Genomic DNA, 25,838 nt, shown 5'->3' with positions numbered 1-25,838 from the left:
GAATTTTCCCAGTTCAGCCAGGGGGAGTGACAGCACGCAGACTGTTGAATCACCATGGCCTGTAAAGTACCAGGATGGCAGTTTATAGCTGGGTCAGGATTCGAACCCAGGCTAAACAATTCAAAGACGAGTGTGCGTACCTCTAGGGCCTAGGCCATCCTGCGAGCCCGTACATCGGACTGAATGGGGATCTTACGATTTACATCTTCCTGTGACCTCAAATATTTTAGAATTTATTGTAGTAAAACATAAATTGAATTTCCAATGGAGTATTTTGTGTCATCAGGGTCCTGTAGCTCTTTTGGGTCCTCGTGGTCTTTTGGGTCACCGGAGTCTTCAGTGTCTTTTGGGTGCTCGGGTTCCTCGAGTTCTTCATGGTACTTAAGGATCTTCAGGGTATGTTGGGGGTCTTTGTGGTCTTGATGGGCCTGAAAGGTTCTTCAAAGGTCCAATGGGTCTCAGCAGTCCAGTGTCAAAAGGTACATTCCGATGGTACATAATATTCATAGACATACTTAATTCAGACAGGATGCCACTTACTTCAAACATTACATAATTAATAGATATATTGAAAACTCATGTGGCTGGAGAAGAAAATAGAGTAGAGTTTCTTCTTCAAACAATAACTTCTGGGTGCCCTTCGGGGTCAGGATGCATGTGTTTTGAATGACCATGTGCTTCAGCCTTGGGGTTGAGGTGCATGTGTATGCCAATGGGACAGTCTTGATCGACGGTGTGCCTTGGCCGTGGGGTCAAGGTGCACGTCCAAGGCTGTTCAAATGTTTGATTTTTTACCTTTTTTTATTATAAAGAAGGCAGGCTACGGTGCTGGCCTTAAAAGTATCATGTTGAAATTTTAAACACGTATTCCGCTTTACGACTACTTAATCGACTTTACGACTACTTTGAAGTCGACTTTACGACTACTTTGAAGTTTCACATCAATTAAGCGGTTCAAGAGATCATTTTAAAAAGATTTACGTTCAATCCACAACGGCCGCCAAATCATGTGACGTATTAATTATTCAAAGACACCATGGTATCCCCAAGGCATGGGGAACATATGTGTGTGAAGTTTGCATTCGATGTGTTCAGCCGTTCTGGAGGAGTGGCTTTTCACCGCTCAGCCCAATGGGCTAAGCTAAGGGGTATTGTCATCCGGGCGGGCGGGCGTCCGGGCGTCCGTCAACTTTTGGTTTCCGTCAATTTCAAGGAGAACGGCTTGTCCGATTAAATCCTTTTTTGCAGTGTGTGTTGGGGTTGAGTTGAGGAAGGTTCCTTTCGAAAATGGGCGCGCTGCGATTTTCAATATGGCCGCCACGGCAGCCATCTTGAAATTGGTTTCCGTCAATTTCGAGCAGAACGGCTTGTCCGATTAAATCCATTTTTGCAGTGTGTGTTGGGGTTGAGTAGAGGAAGGTTCATGGGCGCGAAATGGGTTAATGGGTTCATGGGCGAAAATTTCATTACTTGCAGTTCCTACTCGGTATACAACTTCGCTTCAAATTATCATCGCTAACCCTAACAAATTATCATCAATGCTTCCTTTCACCATGCATGGGCTGAGGTGTTACGCTCGCTTTGCTGTGCTATTTATTAAAGGTTTATTCTACAAAACATCATAGGTGCCAAACCATGTTACCTATAATGTCATGGTCATGGAACTTTTTCTTTATCATATGTATGCGATCATGCATGTAAATTTTTACCTCGATCTGTTCAGCCGTTTAGGAGAAAAGGTGTTTTTAGGGTTTTAAGGCTTTTGTGTTAAAAATATGGCTGCCGAACCACGTGACCGATGACGTCATTGTTTTTTTTCCCAATTTATCCCAAGATGACGCTCAAGAAATTTCATCCTGATCAGATGAAGTTTTGTACTTTTCGAATTATGACGTCATAATGGAAGCACCTTTGACATCATCATTAACAGATGTTATTCCCCATGGAGAGTTCTTTACAATGAGCCATGTCTCAATTTTCTCCATGCAGCGCTTTCAGAGATATAAAGGTGCAAAGTTGGTTTTTTCCAAGATGGCGCCCATACCACGTAACCTTTGACGTCATAATTATTATTAAAGAATTCTACATTATGCATCAATGGTGAAAATTTCCTGTCAATCGGTTCAACGATTGCAGAGAAAAGCATACTTATTCTGTGTGGACAAAGAGAGACAAATGGACCCAGATACAATACCCTCTCTTCGTCTTGCAACAATCACCTTCAAAATCACACACCAAGTGAATTGGCCTCCACCTGTGTTAAATATAAGTGATTCTGATTACTTCAGAATAAAATCAGCTTTTCCTGCAGGTTTCCTTGGGTTGTGGTTAAGTGGTTTGAACCTAAATGCAAAACGTTCCATTTGGCACAAACCCAACACAACACATCACCCAAAGAACATCCTCCTTACTGTGAAGCATGATGGTGGCAGCATCATATTATGGGGATGTTTCTCATCAGCAGGGACTGAGGCACTTGTCAGGATAGAAGGGAAAATTGATGGAGCAAAATACAGAAAAATGCTAGAGGAAAATCTGCTGCCCGTCCATTTCCGCATTCTTCAGTTTTATGAAGAAAACCCTCGAATTGACGTTGGTGTCTGTCCGTCCACCCAAAATGTGTTGGCGCTCATTTCTCAAAGGTTATACATTGAAACGAGCTGAAACTTGGCATATACATCGGAATACGTCTAATTAATGGCTTTCCAAACAAGTTCAAAATCTACCCTCATGAAGAGGGTCTACAGGGGGTGGGCAGTTTTAACCCCCCCCTTTCCACCCCCCCCCCCCAAAAATAGGTATTTGCCCCCTTCTCTGAAACTACACGCACAATTTTGATGAAACCTTGATTGGAGGTCACGTCTCTTCAAAGCTGTCCATGCGCGCACGCTTTCGAAGTTAAGTAACTTTTCACAATTGTATTTTTGTCGAAACTGTATCTTTCTTTCGGTGTGTGTAACTATTGGTGTGTCTTTAATAGTATTCTTGGTGTTGGTTTTTTCATACCTGTGTACAGAATCGTCGGTTAGTTCGTGTCGCGTATTCTGAGGCCTAGTGTAGTACTAGTAGGCTACCGTGTCTGACCTTGGCTTGAGGCTTTGTTTCTGTCTCAGCGGTTCTTCGATTGCGCTCGCAATTACTTTCGGTCTCTATTTTTCACGTTCACGTTCGGTCTCTGTCTCTGTTTGCATCTCAACTCAAAAAAAAAAAAAAAAAAAAAAATTCCCTTCTCTGTTCTTATCCGTTGTTCGTTCTTATTTGTTCGTTCGTTCTTCGACCACGTTGTTCGTGATCACGTGTTCACGTCGTTAAAAAATGTTTCAACTGTCCCCTGAAGAACTGTATTCTGTCATATACTATAACACCTTTTTCTTCTTCTTCTATAAAAGGATGCTTTCGACTTGCTCACCAAATCTATTCATTCCAAAAAAAAAATCCAACTCTTACAGTTACAGTGCCTCTTTCATACATTCCCTAAACTCTCCAGAACTCCACCCATCCTTCAGCGTCCTCAAACGTATTTTTGACTCGAAGGTCTCAAGAAACTCATTTTGCAATAAATGTTCGTTTCCCATTAATCGTACATTTTTCAAAATCCAATCTCACCCCTCCCCTCCAAATCTTCCCCATCACCCCTTCCCTCCAAAACTTCCCCATCACCCCTTCCCTCAAAAACTTCCCCATCACCCCTCCCCTTCAAAACTTCCCCATCACCCCTCCCCTCCAAATCCACCCCCTTGCCCCTCCCCTCCAAATCTTCCCCATCACCCATCTCTTTCAAATATTCCCCGTTGCCCCTCCCCTCCAAATCTTCCCTATCACCCATCCCTTTCAAATCTTCCCCCTTGTCCCTCCCCTCCAAATTTTCCCCATCACCCCTTCACTCCAAAACTTCCCCATCACCCCTCCCCTCCAAAACTTCCCCATCACCCCTCCCCTCTAAATCTACCCCCTTGCCCCACCCCTCCAAATCATCCCCATCACCCATCTCTTTCAAATCTTCCCCCTTGCCCCTCCCCTCCAAATCTTCCCCAATCACCCATCCCTTTCAGATCTCCCCCCTTGCCCCTTCCCTCCTAAACTCCCCCCACACCCCTCCCCTCCGAGACTCTCCCTCACTCCTCCCATCCCCTCCTAGACTCTGCTCTCACCCCTCCTCCTCAAAGCGTCCTCCCTGCTTCTTCCCCCTTCCAACTTTCACCTTCATCTCCCTCAACCTTCTGCCTCACTCTTCCCCCTCTTCAAATAACACCTCACTGTGCCTCACCCAATCACCATCAAACCTTTTGTCCGCCCCATTCTTCCGTTTCTCCAAGCTATTCTGAAATCTCTGACACACCTTCAACAGCTCTCCCTACCTCTTCCTCCTCTTCCACATCTTACCCTACCGCTCCCCCCCCCCCCCCTGTTCTGTATCCGATGCTCCCCCTTCCTCTTCTTTAACAGTATGGACCTCAAACATCTGGGGCCTTCGCTCAAACTTGACTGATCTCTCCATACAGGTTGCTTCTGACAAACCAGACATGATCTGCTTAACAGAAACTTTCCTCCTTCCTGATTCCTTGGTATCTCTCCCAGGTTACTCCCTCCTCCTGTATGATAGACCTGAGCCTCGTCCTGGAGGGGGGGGGGGGGGGTTGCAATCTTTATAAAATCTCTCTTCCTCACTCACCCTGCACTGCCCTCTCTCCACCTCACCCCCAGGAATACCTTTGGCTACGGCTTCCCCTTCGCTCCCACCTTTTGTTCATATGTGTGTTGTACCGTCCACCAAACAGTGATGACTCCATCTACATCTCGCTGTCTGATAATATGGACCAACATCTATCTACCCATCCCAACTCTCTCTTCCTCATATGTGGTGATTTCAATTGTCACCATGCCAGTTGGCTTGGTGTGGGTACCTCTCTCACCAGCCATGGCTCTTCAGCAAAGGACTTCTGTGACTCACTGGGACTGACACAATCTGTCAATTTCCCGACCCGGATCTCAGTCAACGGAGCATCTTCTCTTCTGGACTTGGTTATGACTAACTTCCCTGAAAATGTCTGCTGCTCTTCTTCTGCTCCAATCAACTCATCTGATCATGTGCTTGTTAAAGTGGACATCTCTCTGACCATTCTCAGAGAGCCTCCTCAGCGTCGACGAGTCTGGCATTTCACTCAGGCCAACTGGCACGGTCTTCAAGCAGCCATCAATCATCTGGACTGGTCTCCAATCTCTACCGCCTCTGACATCAACTCATCCTGGGAATTCTTCCAAAGTAAATTTCTCTCTCTCATGCACAGATTTATCACATCTCGTCTTCAGTTGTCATACCCTTCCTCCCGTCCATGGTACACGGAATCTTGTGGTGAGGCTATTGCCCAGAAACAACTTGCTTTCGTCTCCTGGAAAGCAAATCCAATGGAAGGAAATCTCATTTCCTTTCACAAAGCCCGAAACAAGTGTGTGTCCACCCTCAGGAGAGCCAGGGAACAATATCTCTCCGTTCTCAAGACCGAACTCTCTTATCTGTCTCCCTCTTCCAAATCCTGGTGGCGTCTGGTCAAATCTGTTTCTGGTGTTTGTTCCCTCTCCATCCCCTCCCTCACCTCAAACGGCCACACGGCTGACTCCGCATGTGAAAAAGCTGAATGCCTCAACTCTGTGTTTGCCTCTAAATCTTGTGTCCCAAACCCATCCCTCTCTGTACCCACCATACCCAGTCGTACCCAGCTGCTCCTGGACTCTGTGTCCTTTCCTCCTGACAAGGTGGAAAAGTTTCTGTCAACCCTCGACTCTGATTCTGCACCTGGGCCTGATGGCATCAGCCCACGGGTCCTAAAATCCTGTTCTTCCGCTCTTTCACTCCCTCTCTCTGTTCTCTTCTCCCTCTCTTTTGCTCAAGGTCATCTGCCATCTGCTTGGAAATCTGCCAACATCACTGCTTTGCACAAAAAAGGTGCAAAAACAGATCCCAGCAACTACAGACCAATCAGCCTTCTCCCAATTATCAGCAAAGTCATGGAATCCATCATTGCTTCGGATATGAAATCTTTCCTCTTCTCCAATGGCTTGAACTCTGATCATCAATTTGGTTTCAGACCTGGTCACTCTACTCTGGACATGCTGCTTCTGCTTTCTCAACAATGGATGGAGGTCCTCAATGCCAAACAGGAAATTAGAGCTGTCTCCCTTGACATATCACGTGCCTTCGATACAGTCTGGCACCCCGCTCTGCTCACCCAACTCTCCTCTTTTGGTATCCTGGAAATCTCCACGCATGGCTGGCGGACTTCCTCTCTAGTCGTAGTCAATGTGTGGCCCTGAATGGGTTTCTCTCATCTCCTCTTCCTGTTCAGGCTGGAGTTCCCCAAGGCAGTGTTCTGGGCCCTGTGCTTTTTCTGGTCTTCATCAATGATCTCTCTGACTCTCTTGAAAATCCTCTCTGTCTCTTTGCTGATGACTCTACTCTCTGTCGCTCCATTCTTCGTCCCTCAGATCGGCAGTCTGCAGCCTCCTCACTCTCTGCAGACCTGGACAAAATCACAGACTGGGCAAACAAGTGGAACATGTCTTTCAATTCTGACAAATCTCACACTCTTACGATGTCTCTCCGAAAAGACCGACTGGACAACCCCTCCCATCGACTTTCTGAATAATCCTCTCCAAGAAGTTCTGTCACTCAAGCTTTTGGGTCTCACTATCTGCCATGATCTTTCCTGGGAAAACCACATTTCAAATCCGGCCTCCAAAGCCAGTCGCCGACTGGGCACCCTCCGGCATGCGAAGTCCTTCCTTGGCACACCTGAGCTCCTCACCACATACAAGGCTTTCATCTGCAGCTTAATGGAATACTGCTCTCCCCTCTGGGCTGGTGCCCCTGCCTCACACCTAGCTCGTCTTCACACTGTTGAAACCAAAGCATTCAGAATCATTGGAATCTCCCGCGATGAAGCTAACTCCAAGGGCCTCTCACTCACTCACCGCAGGCAGGTTGGTGATCTTTCCGTCTTCCACCGACTCCTCTCCGGCCTTGCCCCCCCAGCTCTCTCTGGGCTCTGTCCCGCAAATATTCCTGCAGGTCGCACAAGATCTGCCTGCAACCCTCTTATGGTTAAACTGCCAAAATCAAGACTCTCTGCTCACCTTCACTCCTTCATTCCTCTTTTCTCCCGCCTCTGGAACAAACTCCCTCACTCTCTTCAATCCCACTCCACCCTCCAGGTCTTTAAAACAGCTGTTCACCACCATCTCTTATCTTCCCCCATACAAAACCTTGATCTTTTCTACCCCCGCTAATTTCACCCCTATTCCACTTTTTTGAAATATCAACTTCTGTCCTGGAAGTCCTTGGTGTCCTTGTGTTTTATACTTCTCCCACCCCCCCCCCTCCCCCCTCTTCCCACGCCTCCTCCCCCCAAGCCCTCTCCCTCCCACACATCTCCCTGCTCTCAAATGTTGTGTGCTCTCAAGTGTTTGTGTGCTTCCCCTTCTCTCCCCATCTTGTTTTCCGCTCCCTCTTTTTATATATTTTGTTTGTCTGGTTGATTTGTTTGTGAAGTAAATGTTACCTCTTTCACGAGCCTCGATTCAGTGTACAAAAAACAAAACAAAAAACGGCTGCATGCTTCATATCTGATGCCTAACGAAGGTGTATTGACCGCATCAAAATCTACGCTCATTGTGGAAGTCTACGGGGGAGAGGGTGGGGGGTTTTACCCCCCCCCCCCAAAATAGGTATTTTTTCTCTTGAAACTACGCACACAATTTTGTTAAAACTTGGCCATAAGCTTCATATCTGATGCCTAACGAAGGTGTATTGACTGCATCAAAATCTGCACTCATCAAAGTGTTTTATGGGAGAGGGAGAATTTGACCCCCAAAATAGGTATTTGCTCTCTTCTCAGAAACTACACACAACTACATACAGGACAGCTGTTTTAAATACCTGAAGGGATGAACGGTGGGACCATAAGAGGGTGGCAGGCAGATCTTGTGCGACCTGTAGGAATATTTGGGGGACAGAGCACAGACAGCGCGGGGGGCGGGTGGGGGGGGCGTCAAGGCTGGAGAGGAGTCGGTAGAAGACAGAAAGACCACCTACCTGCCTGAGGTGAGTGAGTGAAAGGCCCTCGGAGTTAGCTTCATCGCAGGAGATGCAGGTTCGCAGGTTCCGGCACAGAGGGGGGAACAATGATTCTGAAAGCTTTAGTTTCAACAGTGTGAAGCCGAGCTAGGTGTGAGGCAGGAGCACCGGCCCAGAGAGGAGAGCAGTATTCCATTGAGCTGCGGATGAAAGCCTTGTATGTGGTGAGGAGCTCAGGTGTGCCAAGGAAGGACTTCGCATGACGGAGGATGCCCAGTCGGCGACTGGGTTTGGAGGCCAGCTTGGAAATGTGGTTTTCCCAGGAAAGATCATGGCAGATGGTGAGAGCCAAAAGCTTGAGTGACAGAACTTCTTGTTGTATAGTGTGTGTTGGGAGTGAGTGTTGGTAGTGTGTGTTGGTAGTGTGTGTTGTGAGTGTGTGTTGGGAGTGACGGTTGGGAGTGTGTGTTGGGAGTGTGTGTTGGGAGTGTGTGCTGGGAGTGTGTGTTGGGAGTTTGTGTTGGGAGTTTGTGTTGGGAGTGTGTGTTGGGAGTGTGTGTTGGGAGTGTGTGTTGGGAGTGTGTGTTGGGAGTGTGTGTTGGGAGTGTGTGTTGGGAGTGTGTGTTGGGAGTGTGTGTTGGGAGTTTGTGTTGAGAGTGCATATTGAGGGTTTTTATTTGTATTTAGTAATTATTGGATCCAGAATGTGAATGTTTCTTCCAAACTTTAATTTAAAAAAAAATGCTTTGTTCTCTTTTTAACTTTAACAGTTATGAATAAAATGTTAAGCACTAATCAACATGTGCAACTAAAACATGATGGTCAAAGGTCGTACATCGTCATTTAGAACAGTTTCAATGATGAGGTCAAATGTAAAACCGTTAACACACTGATTAGTTTTATTCCATGTGGCCTTGATTTCCATGATTCCGTGTGGCCTTAATTTCCATGATTCTGTGTGGCCTTGATTTCCACGATTCCGTGTGGCCTTGATTTCCATGATTCCATGTGGCCTTGATTTCCACGATTCCGTGTGGCCTTCATTTCCACGATTCCGTGTGGCCTTGATTTCCACGATTCTGTGTGGCCTTAATTTCCATGATTCTGTGTGGCCTTGATTTCCACGATTCCGTGTGGCCTTGATTTCCATGATTCCATGTGGCCTTGATTTCCACGATTCCGTGTGGCCTTCATTTCCACGATTCCGTGTGGCCTTGATTTCCACGATTCCGTGTGGCCTTGATTTCCACGATTCCGTGTGGCCTTGATTTCCATGATTCTGTGTGGCCTTGATTTCCATGATTCCGTGTGGCCTTGATTTCCACGATTCCGTGTGGCCTTGATTTCCATGATTCCGTGTGGCCTTGATTTCCACGATTCCGTGTGGCCTTGATTTCCACGATTCCGTGTGGCCTTGATTTCCATGATTCCGTGTGGCCTTAATTTCCATGATTCTGTGTGGCCTTGATTTCCACGATTCCGTGTGGCCTTGATTTCCATGATTCCATGTGGCCTTGATTTCCACGATTCCGTGTGGCCTTCATTTCCACGATTCCGTGTGGCCTTGATTTCCACGATTCCGTGTGGCCTTGATTTCCACGATTCCGTGTGGCCTTCATTTCCACGATTCCGTGTGGCCTTGATTTCCACGATTCCGTGTGGCCTTGATTTCCACGATTCCGTGTGACCTTGATTTCCACGATTCCATGTGGCCTTGATTTCCACGATTCCGTGTGGCCTTGATATCCATGATTCCATATGGCCTTGATTTCCACGATTCCATGTAGCCTTGATTTCCACGATTCCGTGTGGCCTTGATATCCATGATTCCGTATGGCCTTGATTTCCACGATTCCGTGTGGCCTTGATTTCCATGATTCCGTATGGCCTTGATTTCCACGATTCCGTGTGGCCTTGATTTCCACGATTCCGTGTGGCCTTGATTTCCATGATTCCATGTGGCCTTGATTTCCACGATTCCGTGTGGCCTTGATATCCATGATTCCGTATGGCCTTGATTTCCACGATTCCATGTGGCCTTGATTTCCACGATTCCGTGTGGCCTTGATTTCCATGATTCCGTATGGCCTTGATTTCCACGATTCTGTGTGGCCTTGATTTCCATGATTCCGTATGGCCTTGATTTCCACGATTCCGTGTGGCCTTGATTTCCACGATTCCGTGTGGCCTTGATTTCCACGATTCCGTGTGGCCTTGATATCCATGATTCTGTGTGGCCTTGATTTCCACGATTCCGTGTGGCCTTGATTTCCACGATTCCGTGTGGCCTTGATTTCCATGAATCCGTGTGGCCTTGATTTCCACGATTCTGTGTGGCATTGATATCCATGATTCTGTGTGGCCTTGATGTCCATGATTCCGTGTGGCCTTGATGTCCATGATTCCGTGTGGCCTTGATGTCCATGATTCTGTGTGGCCTTGATATCCATGATTCTGTGTGGCCTTGATGTCCATGATTCCGTGTGGCCTTGATGTCCATGATTCCGTGTGGCCTCGATATCCATGATTCTGTGAGGCCTTGATATCTAATTGGGACTTTTCCAGGTTCTTGGGGTGAAATCGTGATGAAAGGCAATCGGAGTGACGATGATGTCATTGAGAACATCACGTGCTGTAACGAACAAGGTGCACAGTATTTTGAGGGCGCTTTTTGCATGAAGTGCATGAATACTGGATTGAGTGTGCAGCCTCATACAAGACGTGCCACTCACACAAGACGTGCCAATCACACAAGACGTGCCAATCACACAAGACGTGCCAATCACACGAGACATGCCACTCACACAAGACATGCCAATCACACAAGACATGCCAATCACACAAGACATACCACTCACACAACACGTGCCAATCACACGAGACATGCCACTCACACAAGACATGCCAATCACACAAGATGTACCACTCACACAACACGTGCCAATCACACAAGACGTGCCACTCACACAAGACGTGCCACTCACACAATACATGCCACTCACACATGACAAGATGGGCCACTCACATGACAAGATGGGCCACTCACAATATGTACTACTCACACAAGACGTGCCACTCCTACAAGATGTGCCTCCACACAAGACGTGCCACTCCTACAAGATGTGCCTCTCACACAAGACGTGCCACTCACACAAGACGTGCCACTCACACAAGACGTGCCACTCACACATGACAAGACGTGCTACTCACACAAGACGTGCCACTCACACAAGACGTGCCACTCATACATGACTAGATGTGCCACTCACACATGAGAAGATGTGCCACTGACACAAGACGTGCCGCTCGCACATGACAAGACGTGCCACTCATACATGACAAGATGTGCCACTCACACAAGATGTGCCACTCACACATGACAAGACCTGCTCCTCACACAAGACATGCCGCTCACACAAGACGTGCCACTCATACATGACTAGATGTGCCACTCACACATGACAAGATGTGCCACTGACACAAGACGTGCCGCTCGCACATGACAAGACGTGCCACTTACACATTACAAGATGTGCCACTCACACAAGACGTGCTACTCACACAAGACGTGCCGCTCGCACATGACTAGATGTGCCACTCACACATGACAAGATGTGCCACTGACACAAGACGTGCCGCTCGCACATGACAAGATGTGCTACTCACACATGACAATATGTGCCACTCACACATGACGATGTGCCACTCGCACATGATGATGTGCCCATCACACATGACGTGCCACTTGCACAAGACGTGCCACTCGCACAAGACGTGCCACTCACACATGACGTGCCACTCACACATGACGTGCCACTCACACAAGACGTGCTTCTCACACATGACAAGACGTGTCACTCACACATGACAAGACTTGCCACTCACACATGACAAGACGTGCCATTCCTACATGACAAGACATGCCACTCACAAAAGACGTGCCACTCACATATGAGAAGAGGTTCCACTCACACAAGACGAGGGATTCCTCATGGCGTGGGTTCAAGTTCTCAGTGGAGGGATTCCTCATGGTGTGGGTTCATGTGCTGGGAGGAGGGATTCCTCATGGCGAGGGTTCATGTTCTCATTGGAGGGATGCCTCATGGCGTGTGTTCATGTGCTGGGAGGAGAGATTCTTCGTGGAGTGGGTTCATGTGCTGGGAGGAGGGATTCCTCATGGCGTGGGTTCATGTGCTGAGAGGAGGGATTCCTTGTGGAGTGGGTTCATGTGCTGGGAGGAGGGATTCCTCATGGCGTGGGTTCAAGTTCTCATTGGAGAGATTCTTCGTGGAGTGGGTTCATGTGCTGGGAGGAGGGATTCCTCATGGCGTGGGTTCATGTGCTGAGAGGAGGGATTCCTTGTGGAGTGGGTTCATGTGCTGGGAGGAGGGATTCCTCATGGCGTGGGTTCAAGTTCTCATTGGAGAGATTCTTCGTGGAGTGGGTTCATGTGCTGGGAGGAGGGATTCCTCATCGCGTGGGTTCATGTGCTGAGAGGAGGGATTCCTTGTGGAGTGGGTTTATGTGCTGAGAGGAGGGATTCCTCATGGCGTGGGTTCATGTGCTGAGAGGAGGGATTCCTTGTGGAGTGGGTTCATGTGCTGAGAGGAGGGATTCCTCATGGCGTGGGTTCAAGTTCTCGGTGGAGGGATTCCTCGTGGAGTTGGTTCATGTGCTGGGAGGAGGGATTCCTCATGGCGTGGATTCATGTGCTGGGAGGAGGGATTCTTCATGGCGTGGATTCAAGTTCTCAGTGGAGGGATTCCTCATGGCGTGGGTTCATGTGCTGGGAGGAGGGATTCCTCATGGCGTGGGTTCAAGTTCTCAGTGGAGGGATTCCTCATGGTGTGGGTTCATGTGCTGGGAGGAGGGATTCCTCTTGGCTTGGGTTCATGTGCTGGGAGGAGGGATTCCTCATGGCGTGGGTTCATGTGCTGAGAGGAGGGATTCCTCATGGCGTGGGTTCATGTGCTGGGAGGAGGGATTCCTCATGGTGTGGGTTCAAGTTCTCAGTGGAGGGATTCCTCATGGTGTGGGTTCATGTGCTGGGAGGAGGGATTCCTCATTGCGTGGGTTCAAGTTCTCAGTGGAGGGATTCCTCATGGTGTGGGTTCATGTGCTGGGAGGAGGGATTCCTCTTGTCGTGAGTTCATGTGCTGGGAGGAGGGATTCCTCTTGGCGTGGTTTCAAGTTTTCAGTAGAGGGATTCCTCATTGCATGGGTTCAGGTTCTCAGTGGAGGGATTCCTCATGGCATGGGTTCATGTGCTGGGAGGAGGGATTCCTCTTGGCGTGGGTTCAAGTTCTCAGTTGAGGGATTCCTGATGGCATGGGTTGTGGTTCTCAGAAGAGGGATTCGAAAAAGTGTTTGTGTGTAATGAGTTACACATAGTGGGCTGCGCTATCTCTGGCACCGCCATGCTCCTCCGCCAGTCCGCCATTGTAATCCGCCGTCCCTCCATGGCCGTAGGTGTCTGCTAATGTCTGTGTCTTGTTCACCTCCGTTTTGGACTCTAAGGTGACATTCGTGTAATTCTGTGCGTTGTACTTGTGTAGTGGAGTCATGGAGTCTTCAGTCTCTGGATTGTGTACCGTGTAGCGGGCGTTCAGGAAATGCTTTAACTTCTTGATGCCGAGCCACTGGAGTTCGATGAAACAAATGAAAGCTGATAAAATATTGACACTGAAATAGTAAAGGAGAAAGATTGTCTTCTCTGCTGGGCGTGACACGAAGCAATCGACCTCGTGCGGACAAGGGAACCGCACACACGTGTAGTGCGCGCCCATGGTGAAGCCATAAATGTAATAATGGCTCAGAAGGCCTCCGATTTCCAACAAGAGTTTGACAAAAACATGAAAAATGTATGCTTGTCTTGTCCGGTGCTGCCTCTTGCGAATCCACCTTTGGGCCTTCTCGGGCTCACCGAGTTCGTCCGGGCAGGTATTGTTTTCCCGTTCGGCTTTCACCTTCTCGTCTATGTGAATGGAATAAGCGAGGAAGGTCATCACAGGGATCGACATCATGACGATTTGAAAGACCCAGAATCGGTATTGGGATATGGGGAATGCTTGGTCGTAGCACACCTGGTTGCACCCAGGTTGCAGAGTATTGCAGACGAACTGCTCCTGCTCGTCCTCGTACAGGTTGTCCCCGACGGTTCCAATCACTACGATCCGACAGAATATGAAGATGCTGAGCCACAGGCGTCCAAGCATGGTCGAATGGGTGTTGATGGTGCCGAGGAAGTCTCCAAGGGAGTTAAGTTCTCCCATTGTGGAAATCCTTGGACTTTTCTGTTGCAGCAACGCGGATCCTAAACACACGACACGTGAAATATCGGATTAGAGACATATGGGAAACTCTGAAAGTAAAACCTTTTGTTAACATTTCATTTAATTAGGAGTTCCGGAGGAGCTTATATATAAATCAGATATTGGAAGACAAAGACATTGGCAGATATCGATGTACTTTTACATTAATCACTGGGACATTGAAATTGATGATCACCATACATAGTTACGGGAGCGTGAATACAGGTTAACGGATGTAATGTAGACTAGTTATACCATGAGTACATGTTTCGCGTAAGTGTATAGTTTCTGTGTGACGATAGGTCACGTGTCGACGTCACGACACGATAAACGTGACCCCTCCCCCAATATGTGTCTTAACCCTTCTTGATCCCCTACATCATTCCCTTGTACTCCGACTATGTTTATTTATTTATAACTAGCTATTCTCCCGTGTAATATACACGGCCTCATGTTTTTTAACACATTTATTCATACATTTCACTGTAAACACAATGAACTTTCTCGCTCTTCTCAGATACAACACTTAATGGGTGTAGAGGGCGGGGTAGAGGGCGGGGTAGGGGGCGGGGTAGAGGGCGGGGTAGAGGGCAGGGTAGAGGGCGGAGTAGAGGGCGGGGTAGGGGGCGGGGTAGAGGGCGGTGTGGCATTATCATTTTAAACAAAAGAGCTGTGACTTTAAAAATACTCACATGTATGAGATTGAATGAGAGGTATGCGGGGTATCAGAACACTACGAGTTTAATCCATCTATTACACGGGCCTCTATGATGTGTCTTTCTACACGTGTGCAGAAACATCCGTAAGGCTTCTATCCATGGAAATCTCCACGCATGGCTGGCGGACTTCCTCTCTGGTCGTAGTCAACGTGTGGCCCTGAATGGGTTTCTCTCATCTCCTCTTCCTGTTCAGGCTGGAGTTCCCCAAGGTAGTGTTCTGGGCCCTGTGCTTTTCCTGGTCTTCATCAATGATCTCTCTGACTCTCTTGAAAATCCTCTCTATCTCTTTGCTGACGACTCTACTCTCTGTCGCTCCATTCTTCATCCCTCAGATCGGCAGACTGCAGCCTCCTCACTCTCTGCAGACCTGGACAAAATCACAGACTGGGCAAACAAATGGAACATGTCTTTCAATCCTGATAAATCTCACACTCGCACTATGTCTCTCCGAAAAGACCAACTGGAAAACCCTCCCATCCACTTTCTGAATAATCCTCTCCAAGAAGTTCTGTCACTCAAGCTTTTGGGTCTCACTATCTGCCATGATCTTTCCTGGGAAAACCACATTTCAAATCTGGCCTCCAAAGCCAGTCGCCGACTGGGCATCCTCCGTCGTGTGAAGTCCTTCCTTGACACACCTGAGCTCCTCACCACATACAAGGCTTTCATCCGCAGCTCTATGGAATACTGCTCTCCCCTCTGGTCTGGTGCTCCTGCCTCACACCTAGCCCGTCTTCACGCTGTTGAAACCAAAGCGTTCAGAATCATTGGAATCTCCCGCGATGAAGCTAACTCCAAGGGCCTTTCACTCACTCACCGCAGGCAGGTTGGTGGTCTTTCCGTCTTCTACCGACTCCTCTCTGGCCTTGCCCCCCCAGCCCTCTCTGGGCTCTGTCCCCCAAATATTCCTACAGGTCGCACAAGATCTGCCTGCAACCCTCTTATGGTTAAACTGCCAAAATCAAGACTTTCTGCTCACCTTCACTCCTTCATTCCTCTTTTCTCCCGCCTCTGGAACAAACTCCCTCACTCTCTTCAATCCCACTCTACCCTCCAGGTCTTTAAAACAGCTGTTCACCACCATCTCTTATCCTCCCCCATCCAAAACCTTGATCTTTTCTACCCCCGCTAATTTCGGTCCCCTTGTGTTTTATACCTCCGCCCCCCCCCCCCTCCCCTTCCCACGCCTCCTGCCCCCAAGCCCTCTCCCTCCCACACTTCTCCCTGCTCTCAAATGTTGTGGTTGTGTGCTTCCCCTTTGTGTGCTTCCCTTCCCCTGTGTGCTCCCCCTTCTCTCCCTATCTTGGCTTCCGCTCCCTCTTTTGTATATTTTGTTTGTCTGGTTGATTTGTTTGTGAAATAAATGTTAGCTCTTTCACGAGCCTCGATTCAGTATACAAAAAACCAAAAAAAAAAAAAGGCTTTGGTAAATACTAGTAAAGTATGTATGCTTACACATTGTAAGCAATAAACTGTGCTCCGTATGCACGTACATAATAAATAGACGCTTTATTATAAAAGGCAAGCATCACCGACCTGCTGCCAGGTATCAATTTAGATTTATTTATTTTCTAGACACGTTTACCTTTTTTATGTAAATTTTCATTGTCATGTTTATTTCACAGTTTACAGTTACAGAAATTACAATTTTCAAATGCTGGATATTGATTGAGGTTTCTTTCTTTTATGGACACATTTACGGTTTCTCAGTTAAATATTCATTTACGGATGCTTTGCTTTCCGTCTTTTTTCCCAATGTATCAGCTTCGATGTTCATCGGCACCAAAATTCAACTTTCTATGACACCCGGAAGGTACCGAACATTAATATCAGCGAATCAGTGGTTAGAATGAGCTTGATATACGTTATACTGTGGCGGACACGAAAGCTCACTGGCGCGAGGGCATCATTCCGCGCACCAAGTGGGCGGCGGCCACGCCCGAGGGGTAGGCGTGGCCGCGGGATATACACCGTGCGCGCAGCCCGGAACGCTCCAGTGTTACAGTGGAGCTGTTGAATAAAGACTCTTACAACTTACCGCGTTGTCCGCTTCCTCCTTGCTTACAAGCAACGCGCGTAACACCGCGCTTCATTGGTGACCTCCGACGTTCTGGTCAGCCGTCACTGACCACCCGAACCCGCCACAGCCATGGCAACCAATGCGGTAGCGATAAAGCTCCCCGAGTTCTGGGAAGCTCAGGCGGAGATCTGGTTCCTGCAGGAGAAGCCCAGTTCAGGCTTCGAGGCATCACGGCGGACGAGACACGCTACTGCCACGTCGTCGCCTCCCTCGGGGCCGGCACGGCCGCCCACGTCGTGTCGGTCCTGAGGAACCCACCGGCCAACGACAGGTACGAGGCGATCAAGCGTCTCCTCCTCGCCACGTTCGGCCTCACGGTGGACGCACGGGCCGATCGCCTCTTGGACCTCCCCGAGCTCGGTGACACGCGACCATCGGTCCGAATGGACCATATGCTGTCGCTCATGGGCGACGAAACCCCGAACGCTCTATTCCGGGCGTTATTTCGACGCCAGCTGCCGGCACGAGTACGCCTCGCGTTGGCTGGTTCTGCGACAACGGAACCCAGAGCGCTCGCGGCCGAGGCCGACAAGTTCTACGCGGTTTTGGACACGCAGGCGAGTTTCGGTGCGGCCGTAGCGGCTCCCGAGCCCGAAACTGCAGCGGGTGCCCACCCATACTATGCGACGCACCGCGTAGCCGCTGAACCTCCTGCGGGTGCCCACCCCTACTCCGAGGGGCGCTTCGTGGCGGCCGCCATGCCCCGCCCACCACCACCACGGAAACCGCGCCTCCGGCTTCGCTGCAAACCTGGTGCCATTTCCACGCTAGGTTCGGCCACGAGGCCAGGCAATGTCGCCCGCCGTGCTCATTCGGCAGGTCGGGAAACGCCCGGGCCGGCCCTCGGTAGTGGCACTGAGCGCCGGCCGATTAAACAGCCTCCTGTACATAACGGACACCTTATCTGGGCGCCGTTACCTGTGCATCACGGGAGCGCAGGTGAGTGTCGTTCCCGCCGGTACATCCGACAAGCAGACCACGGGCCGGGGTCCCGCTCTGCTTGCTGCCAACGGTACGCCCATTCGCACATACGGAAAACGCTGCCTTTCTCTGCGGTTCGGAGGGCAGGTTTTCCGATGGTCGTTCGTGACTGCCGACGTGCTATGGCACTGCTTGGCGCGGACTTCCTTTGTGCCAATGGCCTCTTGGTGGACGTAAAGCACAGAAGGCTTGTCCAGGCTGAGACGTTCAGCTCGCTCGTGTGCGTGCTGCCCGCCTCGTTGAGCAGCTCACGGAGCGGCTCATCGAGCGGCTCGCCGAGCGGCTTGCTGAGCGGTTCGGTTCCGGCCAGGTTCATCTGCACGCTTCCGGCAGCGGACGAATTCACCCGCCTCCTCGCCCGTTTCCCAGCCCTCACGAGGCCCACCTTCTCGGCGGGGACCGTCAAGCACGGGGTGGAACATCACATCCCCACCGCCGGGCCACCGGTCTACGCCCGGGCACGCTGCCTCGAGGCGACGAAGCTCGCGGTAGCTAAAGCGGAGTTTGCTACGCTGCAGCGGCTCGGCATCGTGCGGCGCTCCGAGAGTGCTTGGGTGTCGCCGCTCCACATCGTGCCCAAGCCCGGCGGGGGATGGCGACCGTGCGGGGACTACCGCCGTCTCAACGACGCCACCACCCCCGACCGCTACCCCGTCCCCCATATTCAGGACTTTTCCGCCCGCTTGGCGAATATGTCCTTCTTCCGGGTTCCGGGTTCGGTTGCGAGAGGACGCTGGCGTTGCATATTCGCCGCTTCTCCGACTGGATGGATGTACAGGGTCTGCTTCTACTTTTCTGACCTGACATCTCACACCTGTCCTGCCTTTTCACACCCGCACGTGCCGCGTGTTCTCCGGCTGGATAACGGAATCTGCTTTTGATGGTACGGAATACGGAATCGAAAGGCCCGCTCCCGTTGTTTGTGGCCGTGGCCTTGTTTGCCGGTGGCCTTGTGGTCTTGGTGTCCTTGTGGCCTTGTTTGCCGCTGTGGTCTTGATTAGCGGCTGCAGTCGTTTGCCGCTGCGTTTGCCGCTGCGTTTGCCGCTGCGTTTGCCGCTTTGCCTCCTCGACCTTGGCCTCGTACTCGTCCCTTCGCTCCTGCCTGGCATGGCTCTGAAGTACTCCGCCGCAAGGCTTCTTCTGCTCAATACCCGCTCCACCCCATCATGCATCTCTGCCATCAAATCAAATGGACTCCTCCGACGACCCAGGTACATTCACCGTGGCTCCGGTCGCAAGTTTGTTTATTTGCAATCAGGTCACTCCATCCCCGTCCTCTGGTCGGCTCAGCGCACTCTCACTCTTCGTCCCAGCGCACCTGGTCACAGCAACCCACACGATCGCACCTCTTGCCTACGAACCCTGGCTAAATCACCTGAATTCATCCCTGCTGTTCAAAACAACATCAAGCTCACCCTGTTCAACACCCGGTCCCTCAACAATAAATGCCTCATCCTGAACGAATACATCCTGGATAACAAACTGGACTTTCTCTGTCTCACCGAAACCTGGCAACAACCTCTGGACTACTACACACTCAACCTCACCACACCCAATGGATATTCCTACGTCAATAAACCACGCTCGGAGGGCCGAGGTGGTGGAATTGCCGTTATCCACCGTCAAGACATCAAGACCAACCTCATCTCCATCTCATCTGCTCCATCATTTGAACACCTGGCTTTAAAACTCTCTGGTCACACGCAGTCAGTCATGGCTGTCGTCTACCGCCCTCCCAAACCACACCCATCATTCCTGTCTGACTTCTCCTACTTTCTGACCCAGCTATGTTCCCTCTCCCCCTCAATCCTCCTCCTTGGTGATTTCAATATCCACATGGACTCCACTGACTCCACAATAACCACTGACTTCACTGATTTACTCACCTGCTTTAACCTCACTCAACATGTCGACTTTCCTACCCATATCCGTGGTCACATTTTGGACCTTGTCTGCTCCACTGGATTAAATTTGCACCATCTCTATGGCTCCGACCTCACCCTCTCTGACCACTTAGCCATCACTCTGACCATCAACATCCCCGCCCCAACACCAAGGCATTATCGCACAATCAACTTCCGTAAGCTAAACGCTCTTTCACCTACCTCATTCTCATCCACCCTCTCTGAAAAAATGTCCACTTCTCCCTTCATTGACCTCCACACCCCTTCCGACCTCACTGACTACTACAACCACACTCTCTCCTCCTGCCTTGACCAGCTTGCGCCTGTAAAAACCAAAACAGTTTCTTTCACCCATTCTGCTCCCTGGTTTACCCCTGAACTCCACCTGATGAAAACTCGTGCTCGCCAACTTGAAAGACTCCGCAATAAAACGGGTCTCACAGTTCACTCCCAAGCCTACAAGGACCACATACAACACTACAAAGATGCCCTCTCCCGCGCCCGCTCTGCCTACTACTCTCAAATTATCCACTCTGGCTCCGGAAACCCAAAAGCACTCTTCTCGACAATAAACAAACTCCTCCGCCCCCTGAACACCACCACCCAGTCATTCACAGTAGACAACTGCATCTCCTTCCTCTCTTTCTTCCAACGCAAAATTGACAACATCTACAACAGCTTGACCACCGCCGCACCCGCTCCCCCTCCAACCACCTGCCCCCCCTTGTCCTGCCATCCCCTGTCTCGGTTCTCCCCAATCTCTCCTACTGACCTCTCTGAACTCCTCATAGGAATGAAAACTGCCACCTGCACTCTTGACCCCATCCCCTCCAGCTTTGTCAAAGCCTCCCTCCCTGCTCTCTCTCCACTTATCATTGCAACAATAAACTCCTCCCTGTCTACAGGCATCGTCCCACCTTCCCTCAAAATTGCTGCTGTTACCCCCATTCTAAAAAAACCGGGTCTAAACCCTGACACCCTAAACAACTTCAGACCCATCTCCAACCTACCCTTTCTGTCAAAAGTTTTGGAACGCGCTGTAGCCACTCAACTCAAACATCATCTCTCTGCCAATAACTTGTATGAAACATTCCAATCCGGATTCCGCTCCAACCACAGTACTGAAACTGCTCTCCTCAAAATCACCAACGACCTTCTCCTCTCCTCTGACGCTGGCAACCTCAACATTCTCGTCCTCCTCGACCTCAGCGCTGCCTTTGACACCATCGATCACACTATCCTCCTCACCCGACTTGAATCCACCTTTAACGTCACCGGCACTGCCCTCTCTTGGATTAAATCATACCTCTCTGACAGATGCCAGTTCATCTCCATCAATAACTGCAAATCCCCCACTGCTCCCCTCCCCCGAGGTGTCCCCCAAGGTTCAGTTCTTGGCCCCCTCCTCTTCATCCTTTACCTGTCCCCGCTCGGTCACTTAATCCGCCGTCATGGTCTCCAATTCCACTGCTTCGCCGATGACATCCAGCTTTTCATCTCCACCAAGTCCGTCTCCACCGACACCCACTCTATCCTGACAAACTGCATCACTGAAATAAAATCCTGGCTTCAAATCAACTTCCTCAAGCTTAACTGTGATAAATCTGAAATAATCATCATTGGCCCAAAAACGCTCACAAAATCCACCCATAACTTTGCCCTCAACATCGACGGTATCCCAGTATCCACCTCCCCTCACATCCGGAATCTTGGCGTCATCTTTGACCAAACCCTTTCCTTCGACAAATACACTAAACAGATCACAAAGTCAGCCTTCTTTCACCTGAAAAACATTGCCCGTCTCCGCTCATCCCTCTCCTCCACGGCTGCAGAAACCCTCATCCACGCCTTCATCACCTCCCGTCTGGACTACTGCAATAGCCTCCTCTATGGTTCACCCTCAAAAATCACCAATAAACTCCAATACATTCAGAACTCCGCTGCCCGTCTACTCACTCATTCCCGGACCCGTGACCACATCACCCCCGTCCTTTACAAGCTTCACTGGCTCCCCATCCCCCAGAGAATCCAGTACAAAATCCTCCTCTTGACATACAAAGCCCTCCATAACCTGGCCCCATCCTACCTGGCTGACCTCCTCTCCAGACACACTCCCACCCGCAACCTCCGCTCTGCTGGTACCAACCTCCTGACCCCCTCCATCCGGACCAAATTCAGATCCTGGGGGGACAGGGCCTTCTCCATCGCTGCTCCCACCCTCTGGAACTCACTACCTCACACCATCAGAGACTCCTCCTCACTCACCACATTCAAAACATCACTAAAGACCCACCTGTTCAACGCTGCATTCAACATTCAACCCACAGCATTTAACCCCTGACTATCTCTTCTCCTTCTCCCTCCTTTTGCTTTAAATATTTCCCTATTGATTCTTGTCTTGTCTTTTTGATTCTTGTCTTATATATATGCCGTATATCGCTGCTGTTTGTTTTCTTGATTCTTGTCTTTTTGCAATTGTTGTTTTCATGTATTGTTATGCATTATGTTTTCCACTCTGTCAAAGCGCCTTTGGGCTTCTGGAAAAGCGCTATACAAAATAAATGAATTATTATTATTATTATTATTCTTCTCGAAGGTGGACCTCATACGCGGTTACCACCAGGTCCCCGTCAGGCCGGAGTACATCCCGAAGACGGCTGTCATCACGCCGTTCGGTCTTTTCGAATTTCTTCGGATGCCCTTCGGTTTGAAGAATGCGGCTCAGGCATTCCAGCGCCTCATGGACAGCGTCTTGCGCGACTTGGATTTCGTCTACGTCTATCTGGATGATATCCTCGTCGCAAGCGCGTCCCGCGAAGAGTACCTCCACCATCTCCGCATGCTCTTCGAACGCCTGGGCCAGCACGGCCTGATCGTGAACCCCGCCAAGTGCCAGTTCGGTGTCACTGAAATCGACTTTTTGGGGCACCACGTCACCAGGCACGGGGCCGTCACCCTACCAGCCAAGGTGGAGGCGGTGAAGGGGTTTCCATGCCCCCGCACGATCAGGGGGCTCCAGTAGTTCCTGGGCATGGTAAACTTTTACCATCAGTTCCTGCCCCGCATCGCCCAGCTCCTGCGCCCCCTGCACGAGGCCCTCCGGGGGAAGCCAGGCAAAGGTGACGTCACCTGGACCGAGCAGATGGTTGCGGCATTCGTGGGCGCGAAGCCCGCCTTGGCTAACGCCACCATGCTCGCACACCCGGCGCCCGATGCACCGATCGCCCTCACCACCGACGCCTCGGACTACGCGGTGGGCGCGGTGCACGAGCAATGGGTGCGTGGAGCTTGGCAACCACTGGCGTTCTTCAGCCGGCAGCTTCGCCCGCCGGGCGCCGTCCGGAGGCCCAGCAGCACTCCGCGGCGGAGTTGGTCTTCGGGCAACCGCTGCGGGTGCCGGGCGAGTTCCTCCCCGACTCCACGGCACCATGGTCTGCGGCGCAGGAGCGCTCCGCGCTGCAGGAGACCGCCCAGAGGTTCGCCCCGGTGCCCACGAACCGGGGCCGAACGCCGGTACAGTACCTTCGACCGCGAGTTGCTCGGGCTCCACCTGGCGGTCAGGCACTTCCGCCATCTGCTCAAGGGCCGTGCGTTCGCGGCCTTCGTCGACCACAAGCCACTGGTGTTCGCGATGGGCAAGGTTGCCGAGCCGTGGTCGGCCCGGCAGCAGCGTCACCTCTCGGCCGTGTCCGAATACACGACGGACATCCGGCACGTCGCGGGGAAGGACAACCCGGTGGCGGATTGCCTTTCCCGGTCCATTGCCCACGCGGTCCACCTCGGCATCGACTATGCCCGGATGGCGGTGGACCAGGCCGCCGACCCCGACGTCCAGGCCTTGCGGACCGCCGTTACGGGCCTCCGCGTCACCGAGGTGCCGTTCAACGGTGCGGGCACGGCCCTCTGGTGCGACATCTCCCTCGGGCGGCCTCGCCCCATCGTGCCCGCGGGCTGGCAGCACCAGATTTTCGACGCCATCCACGGCCTGTCCCACCCAGGCACGAGGGCCTCCCAGAGGTTGATCGCCGACAAGTTTGTCTGGCATGGCCTCCGGAAGGCCGTCCGCGGCTGGGCCAGGACGTGCCTCGCGTGCCAGCGTGCGAAGGTGCACCGACACACCCAGGCCCCATTGGCCCCGTTTGCGGTGCCGGAACGTCGGTTTGACTACGTTCACGTGGACCTGGTGGGACCTCTGCCCCCCTCGCGGGGTTTCACCCACGTCCTGACCATGATGGACCGCACCACCCGGTGGCCGGAGGCCGTGCCTTTGGCGTCAACGACGGCGGCGGACATTGCGCAGGCGTTCATCGCCACCTGGGTCGCCCGGTTCGGCGCCCCCTCGGACATCTCGTCCGACCGCGGCCCCCAGTTCACCTCGGAGCTCTGGGGGGCGGTCGCGCGGGGGCTCGGGGTCCAGCTGCACCGCACCACGGCCTACCACCCCCAGGCTAACGGCCTGTGCGAGCGGTTCCACCGCTCGTTGAAGGCCGCGCTCCGGGCGACCCTCCGTGACGGTGGCTGGGTCGACAGGCTCCCCTGGGTGCTGCTGGGCCTCCGGACGGCGCCCAAGGACGACCTGCGCGCATCCGCGGCGGAGTTGGTCTTCGGGCAACCGCTGCGGGTGCCGGGCGAGTTCCTCCCCAACTCCACGGCACCATGGTCTGCGGCGCAGGAGTGCTCCGCGCTGCAGGAGACCGCCCAGAGGTTCGCCCCGGTGCCCACGGCGCACCACTGGCACCCACCTACACACGTTGCCCCAGAGCTTCGCACCGCGGAGTACATCTTCGTCCGGCACGACGCCCACCGGACACCACTGCGGCCCCCGTACGACGGGCCTTTCCGCGTGCTGGAGACCGGGGTGAAACATTTCACCTTGGACATCGGCGGCACTCCTGACCGTGTCTCCATAGACCGCCTCAAGCCGGCCCACCTCGACGTGGACCACCCACCGCCGGTGGCTCGGCCCCCGCGTCGGGGCCGCCCCCTGGCGGGCGCACCCCCGGCACCGCCCGGCCCCACCGGCACACCGCCCCCCGAGCCTGCACCCATCCCGGGTGCAGCCGGAGGCATCCCAGCTGGCATCCCTGCACCCCGGACGCCGCCAGTCGCCAGAGGGCGCTTCGGCCGGGTCATCCGTTTGCCCCGCAAACTGGCCCTCCAGGTGCGCGGGAATTCTGGGGGGGGGGGGGCGCGTGTGGCAGACACGAAAGCTCACTGGCGCGAGGGCATCATTCCGCGCACCAAGTGGGCGGCGGCCACGCCCGAGGGGTAGGCGTGGCCGCGGGATATACTCCGGGCGCGCAGCCCGGAACGCTCCAGTGTTACAGTGGAGCTCTTGAATAAAGACTCTTACAACTTACCGCGTTGTCCGCTTCCTCCTTGCTTACAAGCAGCGCGCGTAACACCGCGCTTCAATACATACGGTATCTATATCGATATATACACACCAGCTCTGCTGTGAATCCATGACAAATGGACATGAACCACTTGTATATAAGATATATATTCTGTGTTGTGTTGTCACTGAACGACTACCTCAAACTTTAGTGAAATCGTACCAAACTCCTCGGATGCACCTATCTCTCCCGCGTGTATGTCTTAAGGGTATTTGTTTTGAAAAACGTTTTGAAAAAAAAAAGTTGTTTTTGAAAATAAATTTCAAAGTTGTTTTTTTTCAACTTAAACAACTTTCAACAACTAAGTTTATCTTACGAGAATTCACCAAATGTCTGTCTGTCTGTCTGTCTGTTCGAAGGTACCGTAAAAACTGCT

At 51.6% G+C, this 25,838-nt stretch overlaps 2 protein-coding genes across 4 annotated transcripts in view; both read right to left on the bottom strand.

The window, feature by feature from the left end:
• Nucleotides 1-8,778: 8,778 nt before the first annotated feature.
• LOC137429530 (uncharacterized) overlaps nucleotides 8,779-25,838 on the bottom strand; it is a 30,155-nt gene continuing 13,095 nt past the window's right edge. The window contains exons 2-3 of one of the 3 annotated variants that reach the window (XM_068119499.2): nucleotides 12,021-14,384; nucleotides 8,779-10,703 (exon numbers count right to left, since the gene is read on the bottom strand). In XM_068119499.2, coding sequence (XP_067975600.2) covers nucleotides 9,161-10,546 — 1,386 coding nt within the window. In that variant the 5' untranslated portion in view covers nucleotides 10,547-10,703; nucleotides 12,021-14,384 and the 3' untranslated portion in view covers nucleotides 8,779-9,160. Of the gene's footprint in view, nucleotides 14,385-25,838 lie in introns of those variants that run through there. The other 2 variants (XM_078779548.1, XM_078779547.1) reach the window with 2 other exon arrangements.
• On the bottom strand, nucleotides 13,453-14,343 carry LOC137429531 (gap junction delta-3 protein-like). The gene has a single exon (XM_078779521.1). It carries the CDS (start codon nucleotides 14,341-14,343, stop codon nucleotides 13,453-13,455), a length of 891 nt encoding a protein of 296 aa, XP_078635647.1.

This window comes from Myxine glutinosa, chromosome 6 (assembly GCF_964187855.1).
Source record: "Myxine glutinosa chromosome 6, kmMyxGlut1.1, whole genome shotgun sequence".
NCBI lineage: Eukaryota > Metazoa > Chordata > Myxini > Myxiniformes > Myxinidae > Myxine > Myxine glutinosa.
The sequence above is the reverse complement of the archived record's forward strand: the minus strand, read 5'-3'. Positions and strand labels throughout refer to the sequence as shown.

Coding starts and splice junctions, on each gene's coding strand:
- LOC137429531 (XM_078779521.1), bottom strand. CDS start 14,343: ATGGGAGAACTTAACTCCCTTGGAGACTTCCTCGGCACCATCAACACC.